The following is a 21,054-nucleotide window of genomic DNA, read 5'->3' as shown; positions in this document are numbered from 1 at the left end:
AGGTTGTTTTGACTTATTCTCATAAATGTTATGAAAACTTAAGTTCCATAAAGCAGAACACATTAAAAAGGTAGAGGATCAACCCTAAGGCACTGTGAAGACACTGTGCAGTTCGCATAGCAGGCCGGGTTGTCTGAAGCAGTTAAAATGTCGCTATCCCCCGCACTGTGACGGATGCGACGTTTATGAGACCCGACCTGACTGCCCTCCAGTCTCTGTGTGCACACGCACGTGAGCGCGTGTGTGCATGAGCGCGTTCAGCAGGTGGCATTCTGTGCATGGATCAGGGCACCCTGGGGGGTCGGGGGGGGTTGGTAAACAATGGGACGGCCACACATCCGCCCGCCGCATGGCTTCCGACAGGCCCGGACCGGCGCGTCTCTCCACCCGCGCACCTCCACCCGCGCACCTCCTGCACTCCTGCGCGTCGCGCGCAAGGGGCTCCCCTCCGCGCGCGGCCCGCTCTCGTCTCCGCGGCCGCGCAGAAGACCGATGCGGTCGGGGCTCCTCGTGACGGGCAGCCATCGGGCCTCGCGCGGAGAGAGGGCCCTAAATCAGAGCGCCGTTATTATCTGTCTTCGGGAGGAGTGGATGAGACTCAGAGAATGTTCCGGGCTCCCTCCAAACACCGGAGACCCTTTCTCCATCTCCCAAAACAAGCCGCACAACAAGAAAAAGAATGAAATAAGAAGGGGAAAAAAAAGAAAGAAAGGAGAGAGAAAAAAAAAAAAATCCAAGAACGAGCTGAGATGAAATCTCGATCCCCATTGGCTGATGCCGGGAAAGCGGAGCCCCTCCGCCTTCAGAAGCCCCCGCCTCGCCGTCCAAAAGCACCCGAGTGACCCTGGGGAGACGCGCGGCCGGCCGCTCCAGACCTTAAAGGAGCTGGCGTCAAACCTGAGGCTCCTGTCACGTCCGCCCGCCAGCGCCCGGCTCACCCGCACAATGCCTGCTGCACTGTGGGTAGAGCCGCGCGCAGACTGCAGTCCACCCGCTCGACACGGTGCGGGGTTAATCCCCACACTCGGACTGCGACGGAGAAACCTCAGAGGAGTCTGGGAAGCGGCGTGAAATCCGCAAGCGTGACAGAACTGCAGAACGCCTCTGCGGGATCTGTACCTACGGTGAAGCGCTGCGCTTCTGTGCTACGCGGTCAAACGTCAGGTGGGGCGTCCGCAGCTCAACCTGACGCCCCTCAGGACACATACACATATTATGTATATATCAGGCAAACTGTAACCCATGTAAAATCACACTCAGAAGGTGACTTCCACAAGGCAAATAGAAAATGTGACAGTCATCCAGAAGCACTCTCCCCCTTGTCTTGTTATGAACAGTTACTCTAACGTCATTTCTTTGCAAAAGCCCATTTCCGATGCCAGAAACATAATTACACGCAGTACATAACCAACCAGTCTGCTGCGGTAACGGCCAGAAGCAGACGCACGCTATTAAGCAAAGACCTCAGAGGAAAAGGACAGTGGAAACGCAGGCAGGAGGAGGAGGGTGAAATGCAAATGTCTGTCAGCGCTCCAGAGCTCAGGCGCTTTACGAGATCCGTTGCACCGGGAGCCTTCTCCCCCCAAATGCCAAACCAACCACCCCCCCCCCCCCGCCCCGCCCCTTTTCACCACCTCTTCAGGTCCGCTGCCGTGTTCCAACAGACGACGGCGTCACCACTTCAGCCCTGGTATCCGAGCGCTCATCACTACGGCGACGGCCAGCAGCCTGGCTCTAATTGGCTGAGCTGACGCGCGGCTCTCTGAGCAGGCCCGGGTAACGGCGGCCCGCGGCGCGCGGCGGCGAGGTTCCGAGCGGCCCCCGCTCCGGTCGGAGAGGAGCGGGCGGAGGCGGAGACCTACCCGACCCCGGCTCCGGCGGCTCCTCCGCGAACTCCCCGGCGTCGCCGACCGACGCCTTCTCCTCCGCCAGCTCCTCCAGCCGGCAGTCCGTGCAGACATAGTCCTCCCTGACCTGGAGCTCCGCGTCGCCCTTCACCTGTCGCTCGCACTCCAGGTGCAGCCACCTGAAAGAAGCAAGAACGCCGCAGGTCAGCGGGCGGCCATCTTGACCCCGCACAACAGCCGAGCTAAAAAGTGACAAGGAAATTTGTTTTTGACGGACACGGTGTTTTTACCGCTTTGCTAATAGCTAGAAATAACGATACGAGTCACTGCTACTGGACGCCTTTCGAGCCAAATCTGCATGTTTGGAGCCGTGGCCAATTACTGTGCCTACAGGACCAACGTAAGCATAATTACCCAATTGAATAACTCAAAAGTGTGGGAGAGGGTTCTGGAAGCGGCAGCAGCAGCAGCAGCGGGCACCGGCTTCCTCTCCACCCGCTCCTTGGAGACCTTATTTAAACCGCGCGGCTCGGAGGTTTATTTAAAGCCGCGCTGCGAGGAGTTACGCTGGCTCCTCGGCACACCTCCCATTAAGAGCGCGCGCACGCCCCCGAGCGCAGGCAGGTGGGCAGGCACCCCGGCTGCTCGTTATGAGCGAGGACACCCGCACCCAGCCATGCCCTGACATTAACGCGCAAATGGCGGGGTGGCACCAGGAGGCAGTCGGGCTGCCGGGGCGATGCAGCGTGGAGCTGGGCGCTAATGAAACGCTACCGAAACGCCACACCCCCCCCCCCGCCCCCACCTCCCACCCGCACCCCCCCATCGCTCCAGCTTTTAAATGTGATGCAGCACAGCGCGCATACAGAAGACCCTGCTCATTTAAAAAAGACTGGATCCACGGTAAACAATCGCGCTGTATCGGAAACTGAGGCCAATCCCTGGACAACGGCAGATTTTCAGCGGATCTTCTCACGAAAAGAAACTCAAATGCGCGGAATACGCAAATAAAATTAAACCATAAAACCGTAAATCCGTTTAAAATGATTTTCCCATTATATTTGGCCTCAAATTAACAGTCTAAAGAAGATAATCAGGTCAGGTTGCCATGGGAACTGCAAGGAAGACTCACAAACTGCACATTGCACTGGCTGACTCGTGCTTACAATGCAGAAGTTCACACAAATCATGATTTCTTAGATAATATTGATTTCTGCTGAGCGATACAAAAAAACCAGCAGCATGAGAAACTCCAAATCAAATTTCAGCGTAGGTAATTCAGACAGGCAAAAGAGAGCCACCCAAAAGTAGACGTCAATCTATATTCAAGGCCCATGTAATGAACAGACCTGATATTGCTATCTGGACAGACGATGTTCATGTTTTATTTATGTAAAAGGCAGGCACGGAGCTGCCACAACTTTGCATGCAACAAACATTTTTTAAAAACTGCTGAACATAGCATGCACAATTTGTTCAGTATTTTTATTATGAATAGCAAAGTGTACTAGTCTTTTTCCGGTAAAAAATCATTTACTTTATTGGAATTAAGCAGAGCTCTTTGCTGGTGTGACTTACAATGCAAACACAAATGCAAAAAGCAGGAACAGAAGTGCAGTAATTCCCTTGGGGGGGAAGCTACAGCCCCAGAGAGACAGAGACAGCAAGGGCAAGAAGGCCAGATTTGATTGACAGCTTGTCAACTACCTTACTGAACAAATTTATACTAACAACCCTAATAACCCATAATAACATGGCGATTTCTGTATATGCACAGGGTGATATAGCCTAAATAATTAGACAATGTCTGAGGGGAAAAAAATGTGTGAAAAAAAATCGCTTAAATACAGAAACGATAAGGAACGATAAATAAGAAGTGAAAATGATGAGGAAGACTGATCTTAATGGTTAATGAGCAGGGCGTTCTGAGCGCGCTCACCTCTTGCAGACGTGGCAGGACAGCAGGTCCCGCTGGCTCTCCGGGGTGAGGGGGGTCCGGCAGAGGGCACAGGTGGGCATCGCATCCTGCTGCTGGTAGCACCCGTCACACAGCAGGCAGTTGTGGTGCCACTGACCGCTGGTCCTGGAGCCGCACTGGACACACACTCTGCAGTTCTGCATGGGGACGGGAGAGTCACAGCGTTACTGAGACACACACACACACACACTCTGCAGTTCTGCATGGGGACGGGAGAGTCACAGCGTTACTGAGACATATACACACACACACACACACACACACACACACACACACACTCTGCAGTTCTGCATGGGGACGGGAGAGTCACAGTGTTACTGAGACAGACACACACACACACACACACACACACACACACACACACTCTGCAGTTCTGCATGGGGACGGGAGAGTCACAGCGTTACTGAGATAGATCACACACACACACACACACACACTCTGCAGTTCTGCATGGGGACGGGAGGTCACAGCGTTACGAGACAAACACAACACCACACTCTGCAGTTCTGCATGGGGACGGGAGAGTCACAGCGTTACTGAGAAGTATACACACACACACACACCACACACACCACACACACACCCATCCAGACAACACACAGACCAACACACACACACACACACACACACACAGCACTCAGCACAGACACATACAACACACACACACACACACACACACACACTCTGCAGTTCTGCATGGGGACGGGAGAGTCACAGTGTTACTGAGATAGATACACATACACACACACACACACACACACACACTCTGCAGTTATGCATGGGGATGGGAGAGTCACAGTGTTACTGAGATAGATACACACACACACACACACACACACACACACTGCAGTTCTGCAGGGGATGGGAGAGTCACAACGTTACTGAGACACACACACACACACACACACACACACACACACACACTCACAGACTCTGCAGTTCTGCATGGGGACGGGAGAGTCACAGTGTTACTGAGATAGATACACATACACACACACACACACACACACACACTGCAGTTCTGCAGGGCACGGGAGAGTCACAGCGTTACTAAGACACACACACACACACACACACACACTCTGCAGTTCTGCATGGGGACGGGAGAGTCACAGTGTTACTGAGATACACATACACACACACACACACTCTGCAGTTCTGCAGGGCACGGGAGAGTCACAGCGTTACTAAGGCACACACAAACACACACACACTGCAGTTCTGCAGGTGACAGGAAGAGTCACAGCATTACTAAGACACTAAGACACACACACACACACGCGCACACACTCTCGCACGTACACGCACACACTGCGGTTCAGACAACTACAACCCACTAAACGGCTCTAAAAATCATAAAATCATAGGTGTTTTCCAGTTGGCCATATCCAACCATGAAAGGCACAGCTCTCAGACAGGCCAAAGAGCTGTAGCACACAGCGACTGCCCATCACGCAGCTCCGGAGGCTCAGAGCGGCTCCATTTCACACTCTCCTCCTGCACTGAAAGCCATGACCTGCAGGCTTAACTGAGAATTTTGTGGAAAGCTGAAGGGAGCCTGAAATGGATACCGGCTCAGAAACCCCAGTTTTCCTTTGCGGGAGTGGATGTTTCTCAGACGGGGAGGTACCCACGGATGAACGCGCGGGAAACGGGCTAACCGAGCTTTCCGCCATCCCCTCCTCGAACCACGTGGCCTCAACGCAGTCACACCACCTCTGGCATCCACCGCTAGGTCTTTCCACGGGCCCTTCTTCTCCACATTTTCCTTTGTCAAAGCGCCGCGCGCTCCACAAAGCCGATTTCAATGCCCATTGTGGCGGTCAGCCGCAGCGCAGATGCCACCGAAGCCGCCCGCGGGAGCCGGCGGTGCCGCTGGCGGAGGAGGCCGGAGGAGGCCCGCAGGTGAACGGCAGCTTTAGAAAGCCTCTCTCCTGGGGCACGCGCGCGCGGCTCTGTCGCTCTGTTCCGGCGCCGGCGAAGCCCTCCCTCTCCAGGTCGCGCTTATGTCCGCCGCTGCGCGCAAAAAAACACTCGATGCCGATTCCCGTCCTGCCGGGCGGCGTCTTCGCTGCAGCGTGCGTCAGCAGGCCCGTGAGCCGCGGCCCGCTTCCCCAGGCCCCGCCCCGCCATCCCGCCGCCTCGTCTCCTCTGCTCGAACCCCCGACGCCGCCCTCCACGAACGCGAGCGAGCGCTCCACTCAGATCGAAACCGCGGGTGCCAGCCACACGCGAGAGGAGAGCCGAGGCGCTTCCTCTGCGGTGGGGACGAGGGGGCCTCGTCAGAGCAGCTGGCTGCGTGGGGGGCGGGGGGGGGGGGGGGGTGCGGCTTTTTGAGCTGCTGAGTTAGCACTGAAACCGCACAAGGCAGAGCAGGCGCGGCTAACAGCCAAGCGAAGGTTCGCCGAGGGTTAGCGCAACCACAGCAACGGCTGCTGCCTAACGACGCAAACTGCCGTCATGAGTGACACAAAACGGGACAGTGGGCGCCAGGACTGAGATCACTGACAGGAAAGAGGCTGCTGCCAGAAAGGTTTCTCTCTCGTTTTACGTGAAATACGCTATTTTAAATCCAAACCACTTCCAAAAATAGGAATATGACTGCAGTTCCCAGAAACAAGACAATATATAACCTTTCTCCTGAAAGGGTCACGTGTACCTGCGGTAAAAAAAAAAAATTAAACACAAAAACTATGCCAAATAACCCAAATGTGGCACTTCAGTATCGGTGCAGGACAACAACCCAAACGCAGCGGACCGTAGGGTTACCGGATTTAAAATGAGTCAAAACCAGACAACATGGTTTTGACTAATTCAACAGGAAGGTTCATTATGAACGACGGTGGATCTGAGAAGGCTGTTGGGAATGACAGTGGACCGGGGCTATCGGAATGCATCACGAACCGGGGGGTGGTTGAGATGCAAATGCATTTCACAGAGTTAATTTTTTGTATTAATCGAATCAGACCAGGCGTAATATCGTCCCGTTGGGACCACAAAATGGACGTGTACAAACGACTTGAAAACCAGACATTCCGGTCAGAAACCGTTCATCTGGCAGCCCTAGCTGCCCCAGCTTTGCATCATCCGGCGGTTCAAACGGAGCTGTCCGTCAGAGGGCCAGACAGGAGAAAAGAAAGCGGCCTGTCTGTCTGCTCAGAGCCGTCCACAGAGAAAATGAAGAGGGGGAAAAAAAGAGAACATGGCAGGCCTCGGCTCGGCTTAGCGCTCTGTAGCGGAACGGGCTGCCCGCCCGGCCGAGCTCGCTCTCCCGCGCTCGCCCTCCCGCCCGGGCTTCTGCCGGGGACGTCCGCAGCGGTGCGTACGGGGCCGCGGGAGAGACGGGCCTCCGCCAAATCTCAGATCGACAGCCCCGAGACGCTCACCGGGACTCAAAGTCATTTCAAACAGAGCAAGCGTCGTCTCCGACAACCCCGCCACCCCCCCCCCCCCCCCCATCTCCCATCCCCCGCAAAAAATAAATAAATAAATACATGTTCAGAGGCCCTGGGACATCTCGGTGTCTCAGCCCACGCCTTGTCCCCTGACGCACAACGATCGCCCACGCGCTCTCCTCCCCGCTCATACGCATTAGCCTGCAGGGTGCAGAGACAGAACTCTGCAGGCACCCTGACACTCACTTTAGCCCATTAGCACAGCCAGAACACTGACACTCACTTTAGCCCATTAGCACAGCCAGAACACTGACACTCACTTTAGCCCATTAGCACAGCCAGAACACTGACACTCACTTTAGCCCATTAGCACAGCCAGAACACTGAGACTCACTTTAGCCCATTAGCACAGCCAGAACACTGACACTCACTTTAGCCCATTAGCACAGCCAGAACACTGAGACTCACTTTAGCCCATTAGCACAGCCAGAACACTGACACTCACTTTAGCCCATTAGCACAGCCAGAACACTGACACTCACTTTAGCCCATTAGCACAGCCAAACTGACACTCACTTTGAGACATTAGCACAGCCCAAACACTGACACTCATTTAGCCCATTAACAAGCAGAACACTGACAATCACTTTAGCCATTCACAGCCAGAACACTGACTCATTTAGCCATGTAGCACAGCAGAAGCTGCCTCACTTAGGCCCTTAGCACAGCGAAACACTGACACTCACAACCGGTTAGCAATGCAATGCATCACGAGTAATTTTAGCCCATTAGACAACCAGAACACTGACTCATATAGCCCTTGCACAGCCAAGAAACTGACATACTTTAGCCATTGCAAAAGCCAGAACTTGACCTCACTAGCCCATCTAGCAGCCAGACTGACCTCACTTTAGCACTTTCACAGCCAAAGACTGACCTCATTAGGCCCATTAGAAACAGACAGACACTGTCACTCACTTTAGCCATTAGCACAGAGAACATGACATATGGCCCATAACAGCAGAACACTGACACTCCTGTTAGCCCATTAGCACAGCGAACCTGGACGCACTTTAGCCCTAGCACTAGCCGAACACTGACTCTCCTAGCCCTTGCACAGCCAGAACACTGGACTCCTTTGCCATGAGCACGCCAGACACGTGCGACTCACTTTAGGCGCCTAGCACAGCCGAACACTGACACCACTTAGCCCTTAGCCAGCCGGAACACTGAATCACTTTGCCATACACAGCCAGAACACGACACTCACTTAGCCCTTGCACAGCCGAACCTGCACCACTTAGCCCATTACACGCCAAACACTGACATACCATTTAGGCCCTTAGCACAGGCCAGACCACTGACACTACTTTGCCCTTAGCACGCCAAACACTGACACTCACTTGGCCCATCTGCCAGCCAAACACTGACTCACTTTAGCCCATTAGCAGCCAGAACACTGAACTCCTTGCCATACCCAGCCGACATGAGACTCACTTTAGCCCATTAGCACAGCCAGAACACTGAGACTCACTTTAGCCCATTAGCACAGCCAGAACAGTGAGACTCACTTTAGCCCATTAGCACAGCCAGAACACTGACACTCACCTTAGCCCATTAGCCCAGCCCGAACACTGACACTCACTTTAGCCCATTAGCACAGCCAGAACACTGACACTCACTTTAGCCCATTAGCACAGCCAGAACACTGACACTCACTTTAGCCCATTAGCACAGCCAGAACACTGACACTCACTTTAGCCCATTAGCACAAGCCAGAACACTGAGACTCACTTTAGCCCATTAGCACACCAGAACACTGACACTCACTTTAGCCCATTAGCACAGCCAGAACACTGACACTCACTTTAGCCCATTAGCACAGCCAGAACACTGACACTCACTTTAGCCCATTAGCACAGCCAGAACACTGACACTCACTTTAGCCATTAGCACAGCCAGAACACTGACACTCACTTTAGCCCATTAGCACAGCCAGAACACTGACACTCACTTTAGCCCATTAGCACAGCCAGAACACTGACACTCACTTAGCCATTAGCACAGCCAACACTGACACCACTTTAGCCCATTAGCACAGCCAGAACACTGACACTCACTTTAGCCCATTAGCACAGCCAGAACACTGAGACTCACTTTAGCCCATTAGCACAGCCAGAACACTGACACTCACTTTAGCCCATTAGCACAGCCAGAACACTGAGACTCACTTTAGCCCATTAGCACAGCCAGAACACTGACACTCACTTTAGCCCATTAGCACAGCCAGAACACTGACACTCACTTTAGCCCATTAGCACAGCCAGAACACTGACACTCACTTTAGCCCATTAGCACAGCCAGAACACTGACACTCACTTTAGCCCATTAGCACAGCCAGAACACTGAGACTAACTTTAGTCCATTACCACAGCCAGAACACTGAAACCCCCTTTAGCCCATTAGCACAGCCCGAACACTGAGACTCACTTTAGCCCATTAGCACAGCCAGAACACTGACACTCACTTTAGCCCATTAGCACAGCCAGAACACTGAAACCCCCTTTAGCCCATTAGCACAGCCAGAACACTGACACTCACTTTAGCCCATTAGCACAGTCAAAACACTGAGACTCACTTTAGCCCATTAGCACAGTCAAAACACTGAGACTCACTTTAATCCATTATCACCATTATAACACTGAAACTCACTTTAGCCCATTAGCACAGCCAGAACACTGACACTCACTTTAGCCCATTAGCACCGTCAAAACACTGAGACTCACTTTAGCCCATTAGCACCGTAAAAACACTGAGACTAACTTTAGTCCATTAGCACTATAGAGACACTGAGACTCACTTTAGCCCATTAGCACCATCAAAACACTGAAACTCCCTTTAGCCCATTAGCACAGCCAGAACACTGGTACTCACGTTGCTCATTAGCAGTCAAAACACTGAGACTCACTTTAGCCCATTAGCACCGTAAAAACACTGAGACTCACTTTAGCTCATTAGCACAGTCAAAAGCACTGAGACTCACTTTAGTCCATTAGCACTAGAGGCAATGACTCATTTTAGTCCATTGAACGGTCCACCATGAGACCAAACGTGTACAAAAATTAAAGCAATACTAAAAATCATATGGCTCCTTCCTGTGGCATAAAAAGGCCATCTAGAAAGGTATGATGGGACATGCATCACTGCCAAAGTGGTGCTTCCGTCTCCAACACTCAGTTTCTTTTCCACCACAAATCCACATCAACAGCGAACGCTGTTCTTCATCGGAAACGCGCGAATGAAAAGCGAACACTGGAGCAGACGACTCGCCGGCTCCCTTTACTCTCAGAGTGCGGCTTTCAGGGCTGCTGGGCTTTTTACACGCGCGGTGTTCTCAGGAGCGGATTCAGTCCCTTCTGTTTAGGCACAGTGTGAAAGCGAGACTCAGGAGCCGCTGACTCACAGTCCCAGGAGCCCTATTCCGGGAAGCGCGGCGGAGATGGCGGAGACGGCGGATAGCAGCCCGCGAAGCGGCGGCGGCACACGAGAGACCGCCATACCGCACAGGGGCATCACGCACCTGACACCTCCAGCCGTTGGTGGGGAGGGAGTCCATGGCAGGCTGCAGGCAGAAGGTGTGGTAGCCTTTGTCACACGTGTCACACACCAACATCTTGCTGTCTTCTCCGGGGTTTCTGAAACAACACAAGGGGAAAAAAAGCATGTTTAAAAGCAATATCAAAATAATAAAGCATTTTCCACAACTGTTGTAGCCAAGGGCAGCGATTCCTGGCAAAAGAAACATATGATGAAACAGAATTTGATTACTGACAGCTCAAATTCTGGGACATTGCCAGTCATTTCAGTATTATATTTGCACGTAACTAGCGTCTCATGTACATGAGTATTATTTACAACTAAATGCTAACAAATACATTAGACACTGTCCTTCAGCTGCTAGGTTGAATGGCTAAAGTGGAAAATGTCTGTAAAATGCGAACATATTCTGTAAGCACAGTCCAGTTGTACAGTCCTTTAAACCCACTAAAGATCCATAGTGCAAAGCTAGTCCCTCATCCTGCAGATTAATGAAGTCAGTGGCTGTCGACCAGGGCAGCAAGCAAAGCATCATCAATCAAGGCCCCCACAAAATTTCTGGCCAATGCAGATTTGTGCCAAGCAAGGACAAGGACGTTGTTTAATGCCGGGATTTCGTTTGGCCCCGTTTCCGCAGAGCTCGCTCGGCAGATACCGCACTCCTCAGATTGTAAAGAATAGTCCTCTTCGCTCTGCTGTGTTTCGTTAATGGAGTCCATATACATTCCTTCATGCAATGGCACATTTTGGCCAACATTCCACCAAGCCACAAAACTTTTGGTACGTGTGTTGGCAAACAAAATTAAGCTACATTTACAGCAAATTATTTCTTGCCAATAGATTTTAGTTTTAAAACAAAATGAAATTATCAGCACAGAATTTAGGACAAAGGGCATTGTAGTTAGATAATACTTCCTTTAATTTCAAAATTTTTTAAATGCTTTTTGCCGTTTCCAAATTTGGCTTTCCCAACTGCGCATAGCTACAGTAATGCCGCAATCTGCACAGCTGATGCATGGACTGTAGATGGACATGCCTCTGCCAAAGCACATGATGTCACCAGCTGCTTCTTTTCACACCACAGCCCACACGCCAAGCTCGCACAGATAAGAGCTGGAGGAAGACACCTCATGTGCAGCTTTAGCACACAGATCGTGGGTGTCCAATTGACCAGCTGGGGTCGCTAAAGAGCAATGAGACTCAGATACTGGCCAACTGATCTCACAGAACGATCCGCCTAGCAGCAGGAATTATTCCTTTGATTGTGCTCTCCAATACATCAATGCACGTGAGCCCCAGGGGGACCCAGGCAGTCTGGGTTTTTTAAGAGCAATGGTTAGCGCACTCCTTTAAAGATCCAGTCACCACATCGCCGGCTATGAGCCTGATCAATTACACACAGGCCTTTTCGCTTTCATCATTTCTTAAGACAAAAAAAATAATTAAACCTCAGCCGAAGACTGATTCAACCGCACCGATCGATTTGTTCGGATCAATGCAGCCAGGGAAATTAGACTGAGGCGGTAAAAAAAAAAACAAAAACAAAAACAAACAAAGCAAAAAAGAAAGAAAGAAATAAATAAATCAAATGTGCAGCCCTCTCCAAATGAGTCAGCAGCCCTTGCATTAATTAAGAGGTTCAGACCAGGTCCGGCAGAGGCGGTTAATTTGGCATTATTCCTGGCACTCCTGAGACCCACAGCGCGGGGGGGGGGATGGTCACGGGGTGATGTCAGGTCTGACTGGCTCACGCCTCCTTCCCATACACCGCGGGGGTGTAGCACGGCTCAAACATTACCAAAGGCACATTACAAATGCGGCTAATTAGCCTCTGTCCTATGGAGACCTTAGCCCCTGCACTGCATACCACATAGCCAGGCTGCTAACGCTCCAGACTAGCTGCGCGTCAATATCTCTAAAATCCTCAAGCACTCCAAACCAGTCCTCTACAGACTTACTGCGAGCCATCCCATAATTCCTTTCTGATCTTTCTCCTCTCCAGCTTACTAGAGAAAAACACACATAACATAAAAGCCTAGAAACTTCCCTTGGTGCTGTGCTCTTTTTTCCTGGCTCAAAACGTCAGGGGGAATCAAGTATAAAACTGAATAAAAACTAATTCCGTAAAGAAGGAAAGAAAAAACAACTATGAAAAAAAAGATTAGTCTGAAGCTCCTTCCATCTTACCCAACCACAACATCTCTGCTCAAACCAAACTCAACGAACATCACATTCTCTGAACACAGGGGAACTTAAAGTTCCCTCATTTTAGCACGTTAAATTTGAGTTTCTTCTACATTAAATGAAAATGCCTGAATAAAATGAAAAGTATTTGGATACAGTCCCTCACTGAAGGTTATAGACATCATCCATGCCTCCCTGACCCACACAACCAGCCTAGAGGGCATGGCATGGACTGCACGGACACTTCACACAGAACAGCCATCCAAAAACCGGGCTGTAGCACACAGAAATCAATGAAATTCCGCGCTGAGAAAAAAAACATTTGCAGTCAGCCACAAGTAAATGGAAACTACTGGTACTTCAACTCGTGGAAGGGATATACAGGATCAATGGTGCACCACACTGAAACAGCCATTCACAAGCAGTCTACTGCACATGAAAAGCAAATGGTCCGCCCCACTGTGAAACAGCCATACAAAGCAAGGCTACGTTACACGGATTCCAGCGGATCTCCACACTGAGACACAGCCATTGAAAACCAGGCTGCGTTACACGGACTCCATCGGCAGGCCACAATGAGGAACAGCCGCCCCGAGCGTGGTGGGGGCGGGGCGGGGGCGGGGTGGGGCGAAGACTCACTTGCAAGTTTGGCAGACCTTGCACTCGGGGCACTGCCAGCCGGCCCTCTTGACAGGGGTGGTCGCGATGTCCAGGCACATTCCGTGGTAGTGCTGACCGCAGCTGGTACAGAAGAGCTGGTCCAGCAGGTCTCCAGGGCTGTCGCACAGGACACAGCTGGCATCCTGCTGGGCTGTGGGGGGACAACAGAGGGCGTTTCATTTCAGCGTCCGACACACCCCCATCGTACCCACAGCCAACTACAGACCGAGGGGCTGGATGAGGAATCCAAAAGCTTCAGAAAACCACAAGCAATACGGAACCAAATCCAACCGGCTTCTCGCCCCGGTAGAGTGACAGACTCTGACAACATGAGGAGAATGACCAATACCAACATACGACCATTTTCATGCTACAGAGCTCAACCTTCCAAATGAATATTTACAGTTTTTTACAGAATATCAAAACATTCAGCCTTCAACAGAGACGTGCAGTCGACACATATGTTTAGTTTAGTTTACAGGCATTTAGCAGACGCCCCTATCCAGTGCGACTTACACTGTATCCAATTATACAGCTGGATATACACTGGAGCAATGCAGGTTAAGTACCTTGCTCAATGGTACAACGGCGGTGTCCTACCGGGGACTCGAACCTGCGACCTTTAGGTTACAAGACTAACTCCTTAGCCATTATACTACACTGCCGCCTGCATTTAATAACACATATGTGCTGTGTTAGTAAACGTGACCGAAGAGCTTGTCTTACATCTGTCGACGGCCTGTTGGATGTGCTCCGGGCAGAGCAGGGTGTGGCCCCTGACGTTCTGGAAGGCTCCGGCGGCGGCGGCGCAGGGGTAGTGGTACAGGCGGCCGCACGTCTCCTCACAGCACTTGATGGATGCTCCAAGGCGCTTACAGTATGCACAGTGCTGGGCGGGACACAGGAAGGAAGGGGCTTCGATTAGAATTACTGTCAGGGCACCCATGACTGCTCAATGGGGGGACAAGATGGCAGCCATCAACCATCTTTCACCATGCCCATCTCCCACTGATGCTGAATCTGAAACTGCTTAATTAGCTCTTATGAGAGACGAGGGAGGCGTATTACATATAAGGAGTGTGCAGAGACTACACTGTATCTGTTTAGCACGCCTGTTCTGCTAATCTCATCTTCGGGAAACAAAACAATCTTTTTTCAAATGTTATACTTGCGGACATAAAATGCAGCATTTTAAAATGTATAAATGGATATTTTCAAATGTGCCAATATTTACTTGACAGTAGCACGGCAGTGCCACACATGGGATTTGAACCTGCAACCCTTCAAAGAGAAGTGAGCCAAAGCTCAATTCCCAAACCAGTATGCCACTACAGCCCCAGCTTCCTCTCAAAACCGCTCTGGTGCCTTTTAAATATTCGACCCTGGGGCATTTGTAAATGCACAGATATCCCAGGCTACCTAACTGCGTTTGAAGGCAAACATGTTTGCTCCTGAACTGCCTTCCTGTCCTACAGCTATGTGTAATGCAAAACATCACAAGGTCTCGATGCTGTTGTGGCAGGCATGCAGCCTTAGCCAGAAATGTTCTGGAACTTCACCATTTAGGGGGTCATGTGTAAATGGGAGCCAGAGTGTTTGCATTTAAGGAAAAGTTTACTGAGCAATTTTCATGCTCAAGATCTCCATTACAATGTTAGTGTGAACAAAACCGTAATATTAACGGATCAAAACAGATAATTTCCCCAAAGACATCCATTCCCTTAGTTGCTTTTTTATTTTTTGCTGTAGTGATAAAAAATATTGAGTGAATAAATGACAGCTTACCTTACCATCAAACTACAAATTACATGGTAACACCATTCCTCAAGTTCCCATAGGTGCACATTCACATGAGGCAGAACATCAGCTGTCATGATTCTGTTTTTCTTCAGTAGCAAGCAAGATAATATTAGCTTCTGCGGCTAGGAAGCTAAAGTAAACAAAATCATACCTGGTCGGTACTGTACATGTCTTAGTTATGCGTATTTAAGTCTTTACTACTTCCATCACATTTTGAGTTCTTTTTTTTAGTATTTGCCAGCTGATTATTCAGACAAAAATTTCAGGCACTGCTATATATGAATTCTATAAACCAGTTATATATGACACAGTCATTATTTGTGCGAACAAGAAAAGCCACTAAGTGTTGCTCAGGTGGATTAATTTTGAGAACGTTATTCCGCGCACGCAAGGCTAAATCCGAGTTGCGGATACTCCCAAGTCTGCTCAAGCTCTTGTTTGGTTAAATACAGTCTCAACACACTAAACATCCTACTTTGCTTGATGACAGAGTCGGGTAAGAGAGAGGAAGAGAAAGAGAGAAAAAAGGGTGAATATAATGGCTTTCAGTCGCCGGTCCCCTTGTGTTCCACAGATCTGGCACACGGCCCAAAAGCAACAATCTGCAAATACTTCTAACAAGGAGCATCGAGTAATTATCGCTCTCACGCGGACTCCCGAGGCCGGCAGGAGCTCCGTTTATTTAGTCACCGCTCCAGTTCTGTCAAGGAAAAAAGGAAAAGAAAAAAACCTGTTGCGGCGCAATTAGTTTCATTCATTCATGATTCAGACGGCTGACGCGGAGCCATTTCCAGAATGCGGGTTTGTGCGCAGCGAGAGCGCGCGGAGCTGACCCTTCATAACCACCGCGCGTAATTGTGCTCTCCGATTCCCTTTGTTCGGGACACCGATACAATTTCACACTAATTAAACGCAGGTCACCGACTGGGTCACCGGCATTATTAAATACAAGGGAAAGAGAGATTTACGGGAAGTCCACCGCATCATACGAACAGTCTCTACGTTTACGATCAAATTCAGCCGTAAATTACACAAGCGTAGGATTGTTATTTAAATGTAAAGTGTAGAAAGCCATAATTCATACGCTGTCAGCGCGATAATTATTCATTTTAAGGACCTTAATTAGCACTGCCCTTCCCTTGCTGTCTGAGCCGTTAGCACGATTTGCATTACGAAGCCGATTTGGGGCGCCTGGAGCTCCGAGGCACTGTGTCAGAGGTAAGGCAGCTCTCGGCTGAGGTGAAGGGAGTTTTCAATTAGCGTGAACCGTGGGAGATTCATAATGCGAATCAATCCAGACCTGCGTGCTCACATCTACTTCCCCTCCGTTAATCAGACGTCAGCGCGACTGCCTTGACCTCGATTGCCCCTTGGATGTTTGCTAATAGAATTTCTAGAACTTTACACTAATTTCCTTCCCCAGAAGCAACAGTTACAATGTCTACTTCCTTTTACCTGGAATTCACTTCCCGATGTCGCACAAACAGTGATCAACAGAAAATGGACTTCCTCATATGACCATTCAATACAACCAGTGTTGGACACATATGCGCACACACACACATACCCACACACATACGTACACACATGCAAAGCGCACACATGCACACACACGCACGCGCACACATGCACACACGCACACATGCACACACACACATATGCGCACACAGACGAGCGCACACAAGCGCACATGAGTGTACACACACACACAAGCACACAAATAAGCACACGCACACACATATAGACACATGCACACACAGACACGCACATGCACACGTGCACACACATGCACGCACGCACACGCGCACACACACGCACATACGCGCACGCGCACGTGCACGCACACAGACATGCATACGCACACACACGTGCACACACATGCACGCACGCACGCAGCCCTGGCATTTGGCTGAAGAGTAAATGAGCGATTTGCGGGCAGTTCAGCAGATCACAGGTGCAAACGCAATTAGGGGAACATGATTGGAGGCCCGGGCGGAGCGGCTCTCCTGAGCGCCGTGACCTTTCCATTTCACAGCCCAGTGATCCAGGCAGCCGAGGACGACCTTTACCGAGCGCCCCATCCATCAGCCCATCAAAGGCTTACAGGTGCCTGCTGAGGCGCTCGCGGAGAGAGAGAGAGAGAGAGCGCCAGCGCAGCGCAGCGCAGAGCGGGCATCGTGGCCAGGGCACGCGTCTCCTCAGTCCCGCTGCTGGTCTGCGCTTCGGAGCGTACGCGGTGAGGACGGCGGCTACGCACGCCACGTACGGGTGCCACAGTGAGGACAGGGGTTCGACCCCCCCAACCCAACCCCCCACCACCACCCAACCCAACCCCCCTCACCACCCAAGCGGCACCATCTGAGCCGTGATACCATCTTTATCCGTTACCCTCTCTGCTTTCTCAGCGCCTGACTAGAGCAAAACAAAATCCAGGGCAGACTGTCTGCTTTTCTTTTTTTTCTTTTTTTAAAAAGGCCTAAATGTGCCGTTTTAAACGGCTAGGTGGGTGTGACTGCTCTTCATCGTTTCTCATCAGTCTTTGTTCTGTATAGCCAGACTTTTAGCCAGACAAATTTAAATGGCTCCCCAGAACGAGGTGATAAAATTACACCCACATTCCCTGCAATTCAGTTTCATTACAGTAGAAATGCCTTTCAAATATCTAATGAAATGCATCCAAAAATCAAGGAAACGCGAGATTTAGAGAGACTTTAGTCCCAATCAGGGAACATTATATTAAATAATACAATCTAGACTCAACAGGAATTTATATAAAGCCAATTTCCCTAGTTTTCTAAACATTAAAAAAAATCATGGCTATATATTGCAGTAATATCAGCATATGTTTTGGTGAAAGATATCAACTGACCCAATAAAACCAACGGAGGGTCTTAATACGAAGGCAATCTCCTCTATAATGACACACAGCAATACACATACCCATGACAGAGAGAACAAGTGCTGGGGGAAATATGAGGGGGGAGGTTTGAATGCCACCTAATTTAAAATGGAAATCCAAAGCCTTTTAACTGCGGCAAAGTTTGACCATTAATAGTGCTCAGCAAAGTCCAGGCTAAAATGATTTGGCGTTGAAATACCAACAGCCAATTCACACAGATGTGGCTGGCTTCGAGTTCAGAGAAAATTATGCCAGTAATGCAAATCACATTGCTCTATTTTAACCATTTAGCAGACAATAATAGAGCGATAAACTCAGTTTGCATTCTTCACATATAATCCATTTATACAGCTGGATATTTCTACTGATGCAATTCAGGTGAAGTACCTTACTCATGGGCAAAATAGCAGTGCCCTCTCTGGAAATAAAACCTACAGCCTTGGAGTTCCAAGCCCAGCCCCCTAACCATCCTTGTACACTGCTACCCATTCATCACCTGATTTTCTAAGTGAAGATTACTGGAATTTTAGCAGACGCTCTTATCCACAGCAAATTACACAACTTTAGCATTCATTTCCATTGTATACATTGATACAGCTGGATACATACAGAAGCCATTCAGATTAAGCGCATTGCTCAGGGGTACAACAGTAGTGTTGGATTCAAACCCGCAGCCTTTCGGTTACAAGCCCAGTTCCTTAACCATTATGACACGCTGGCGCATACACGCTTCTCACCTCTGTGCTCCCTGAGTCGACAGCTCTGTCCACGTTGCACAGCGATTGGCTCTCTCCTTGGTACACGCCCTCTGACCACTCCGCACAGTGCTGATGGGCACAGCACCCGCCTGCAATCGCAAGGGCAGGTCATGTGACCGAGCCACAGAACAAGGCTTTGATGGCAACACTCACCGACAGGGCTCACACTTCTAATGATACGGCCCCAATATGTCTTTGCATTTTTCATTACATGGTACATTAAAGCTATCCAGCAGGTTCAACTTGTCAGGTTGCATTAAGTGAACCTAATATTACCCAGCACCACCCTCTTGTCCTGAGAGGAAACTGGACCCTTACAATGTACGCTTAGAGATTTGCCGGAGGTTCTATATGGCCCCCGGCTCGATAGCTACATCCTCTCAGTCTTCACCCAAAACCAGTGGCAGGTGGTGGGGGGGTGGGGGAGTGGATTTGAACCCCCACTGAAATTCCAAATCGACACATAGAAGACCTGCAACCAGGAATTCTTTCCAAGAGTTCTAGAACTTTGTGTTTTTTCAATGCTTCCTGTCACAAGAGCCCATGCGGAGAGAAGTTTTCCAAGGTTGGACAAAATTAAGGGAACACTGTGCTCCCAAATGACAGGACCGTGTCTCAGTGGACTGAGTGGAAATTTGCGAATTTCTGCTCCTACTGTCCTTAGCGTGCGTATACTCACAGATGGAACTGGCCATTTGAACTATCACAGTCATCTCAATATCAATCAAATATCTGATTAGACATCTTATTACCATTATTTACAACAATTATCATTCATTCGTAAGAGATGCATGGCCATACGCAGACTTTCCACAATGCAACTCAAGTGAGAAAACACTGCATTTATAAGAATGCAAATAGGACTCGGTATCTCACTTGACATTCAACAGTGCCCCTCTACAATAAAGCAGCCCATCAATCAAGAGCGATACCTATTCCCGGCCACATCAGTCCCCAAAAGCGTACCTGAAATATCAAAGAGAGAGTGGACATCGATATCGTCCGGGAGCCCGACCTGCCCAAGCTCGTCCCAGAATCTGTTGGCAGGGTCCTCCCCGGGTCCAGGGGCGAAGGGCGAGCAGGACCTGCAGAGGAGGCGGGGGGGAGGGGGGGCGGAGCAGGAGGGAGGGTGAGAGCGAGGACAGGGCAGAGGAGAGGAGCAGAAGAGAGAAAAGGAGGTCATCTGATTTGGCTGGCGCACACGGACTGGCTGTTGAGTCATGAGTAATTCCCCGAATTACCGCTCTGAGGACGGGCCAACACCAAACTCAGCCACGAGGCACGGGGAAGCGGAAGGCACTTTTACATTTTAAATGGCCCCAGCCAGAGCGCCTCATCCAGAGCTGGGATCTCTGGGAAGGGTTGAAAGCCTATAGTTCACAACACACCCCAGTGCTGCACATGCACATCTGTGTACAACAAAGTATAAAGTTCAGGCTGACTGCTTTCCATCAACGAGCTGAACAATGCTGGAGAGAGACATTTTTTTAAACTTAATTATACGATTCATGGTAAGCTGTAGAAAAATTCCATGAGTACAATGCGCACACATCAAGTAACAAATATAAAAAAAAAAAATATTAAATATTAAACCTGAACTGAAAACGGTAAGTCAAGCAAGCTCATTTAATTCCGCATTCAGCAATAAATCACGATAGACGTATAGACAATCGAAACCCATCACAGTCTTCTGCGTCAAAACATTTTTGTGGCTTGCGTAATTTTCAGAAATTACTGTTCGAGATAACCGAGCATGAAGACAACACAAACACACATTCGCAGAGGACGCACATAATTTCATCCAGGATCACCCTTACTGACTCAAGGCCAACGTCCTTATGTGACTGCCACGAGCGCTCCACTTCACTTAACTTGGAATGCATTCTCGGTAAATGAAGAAAAGATTAAATTGACTGGGCCACTAATTAGAATGCGA

The 21,054-nt window shown here is 49.9% G+C and overlaps 1 protein-coding gene across 14 annotated transcripts in view; it reads right to left on the bottom strand.

The window, feature by feature from the left end:
* LOC135260875 (histone-lysine N-methyltransferase 2C-like) overlaps window positions 1-21,054 on the bottom strand; it is a 112,899-nt gene that overhangs the window by 59,748 nt on the left and 32,097 nt on the right. For all 14 annotated transcript variants that reach the window (XM_064346546.1, XM_064346542.1, XM_064346556.1 and 11 more), the window contains 7 exons: window positions 20,085-20,203; window positions 19,098-19,207; window positions 14,388-14,550; window positions 13,641-13,812; window positions 10,801-10,915; window positions 3,787-3,962; window positions 1,863-2,026 (listed from right to left, as the gene is read on the bottom strand). In XM_064346546.1, the coding sequence (XP_064202616.1) occupies window positions 1,863-2,026; window positions 3,787-3,962; window positions 10,801-10,915; window positions 13,641-13,812; window positions 14,388-14,550; window positions 19,098-19,207; window positions 20,085-20,203 (1,019 nt within the window). The remainder of the gene's footprint in view (window positions 1-1,862; window positions 2,027-3,786; window positions 3,963-10,800; window positions 10,916-13,640; window positions 13,813-14,387; window positions 14,551-19,097; window positions 19,208-20,084; window positions 20,204-21,054) is intronic.

The sequence above is a fragment of the Anguilla rostrata genome, chromosome 8, assembly GCF_018555375.3.
Source record: "Anguilla rostrata isolate EN2019 chromosome 8, ASM1855537v3, whole genome shotgun sequence".
Taxonomy (NCBI): domain Eukaryota; kingdom Metazoa; phylum Chordata; class Actinopteri; order Anguilliformes; family Anguillidae; genus Anguilla; species Anguilla rostrata.
Note: the sequence above shows the minus strand (reverse complement) of the source record. Positions and strands in the feature narration are given on the sequence as shown.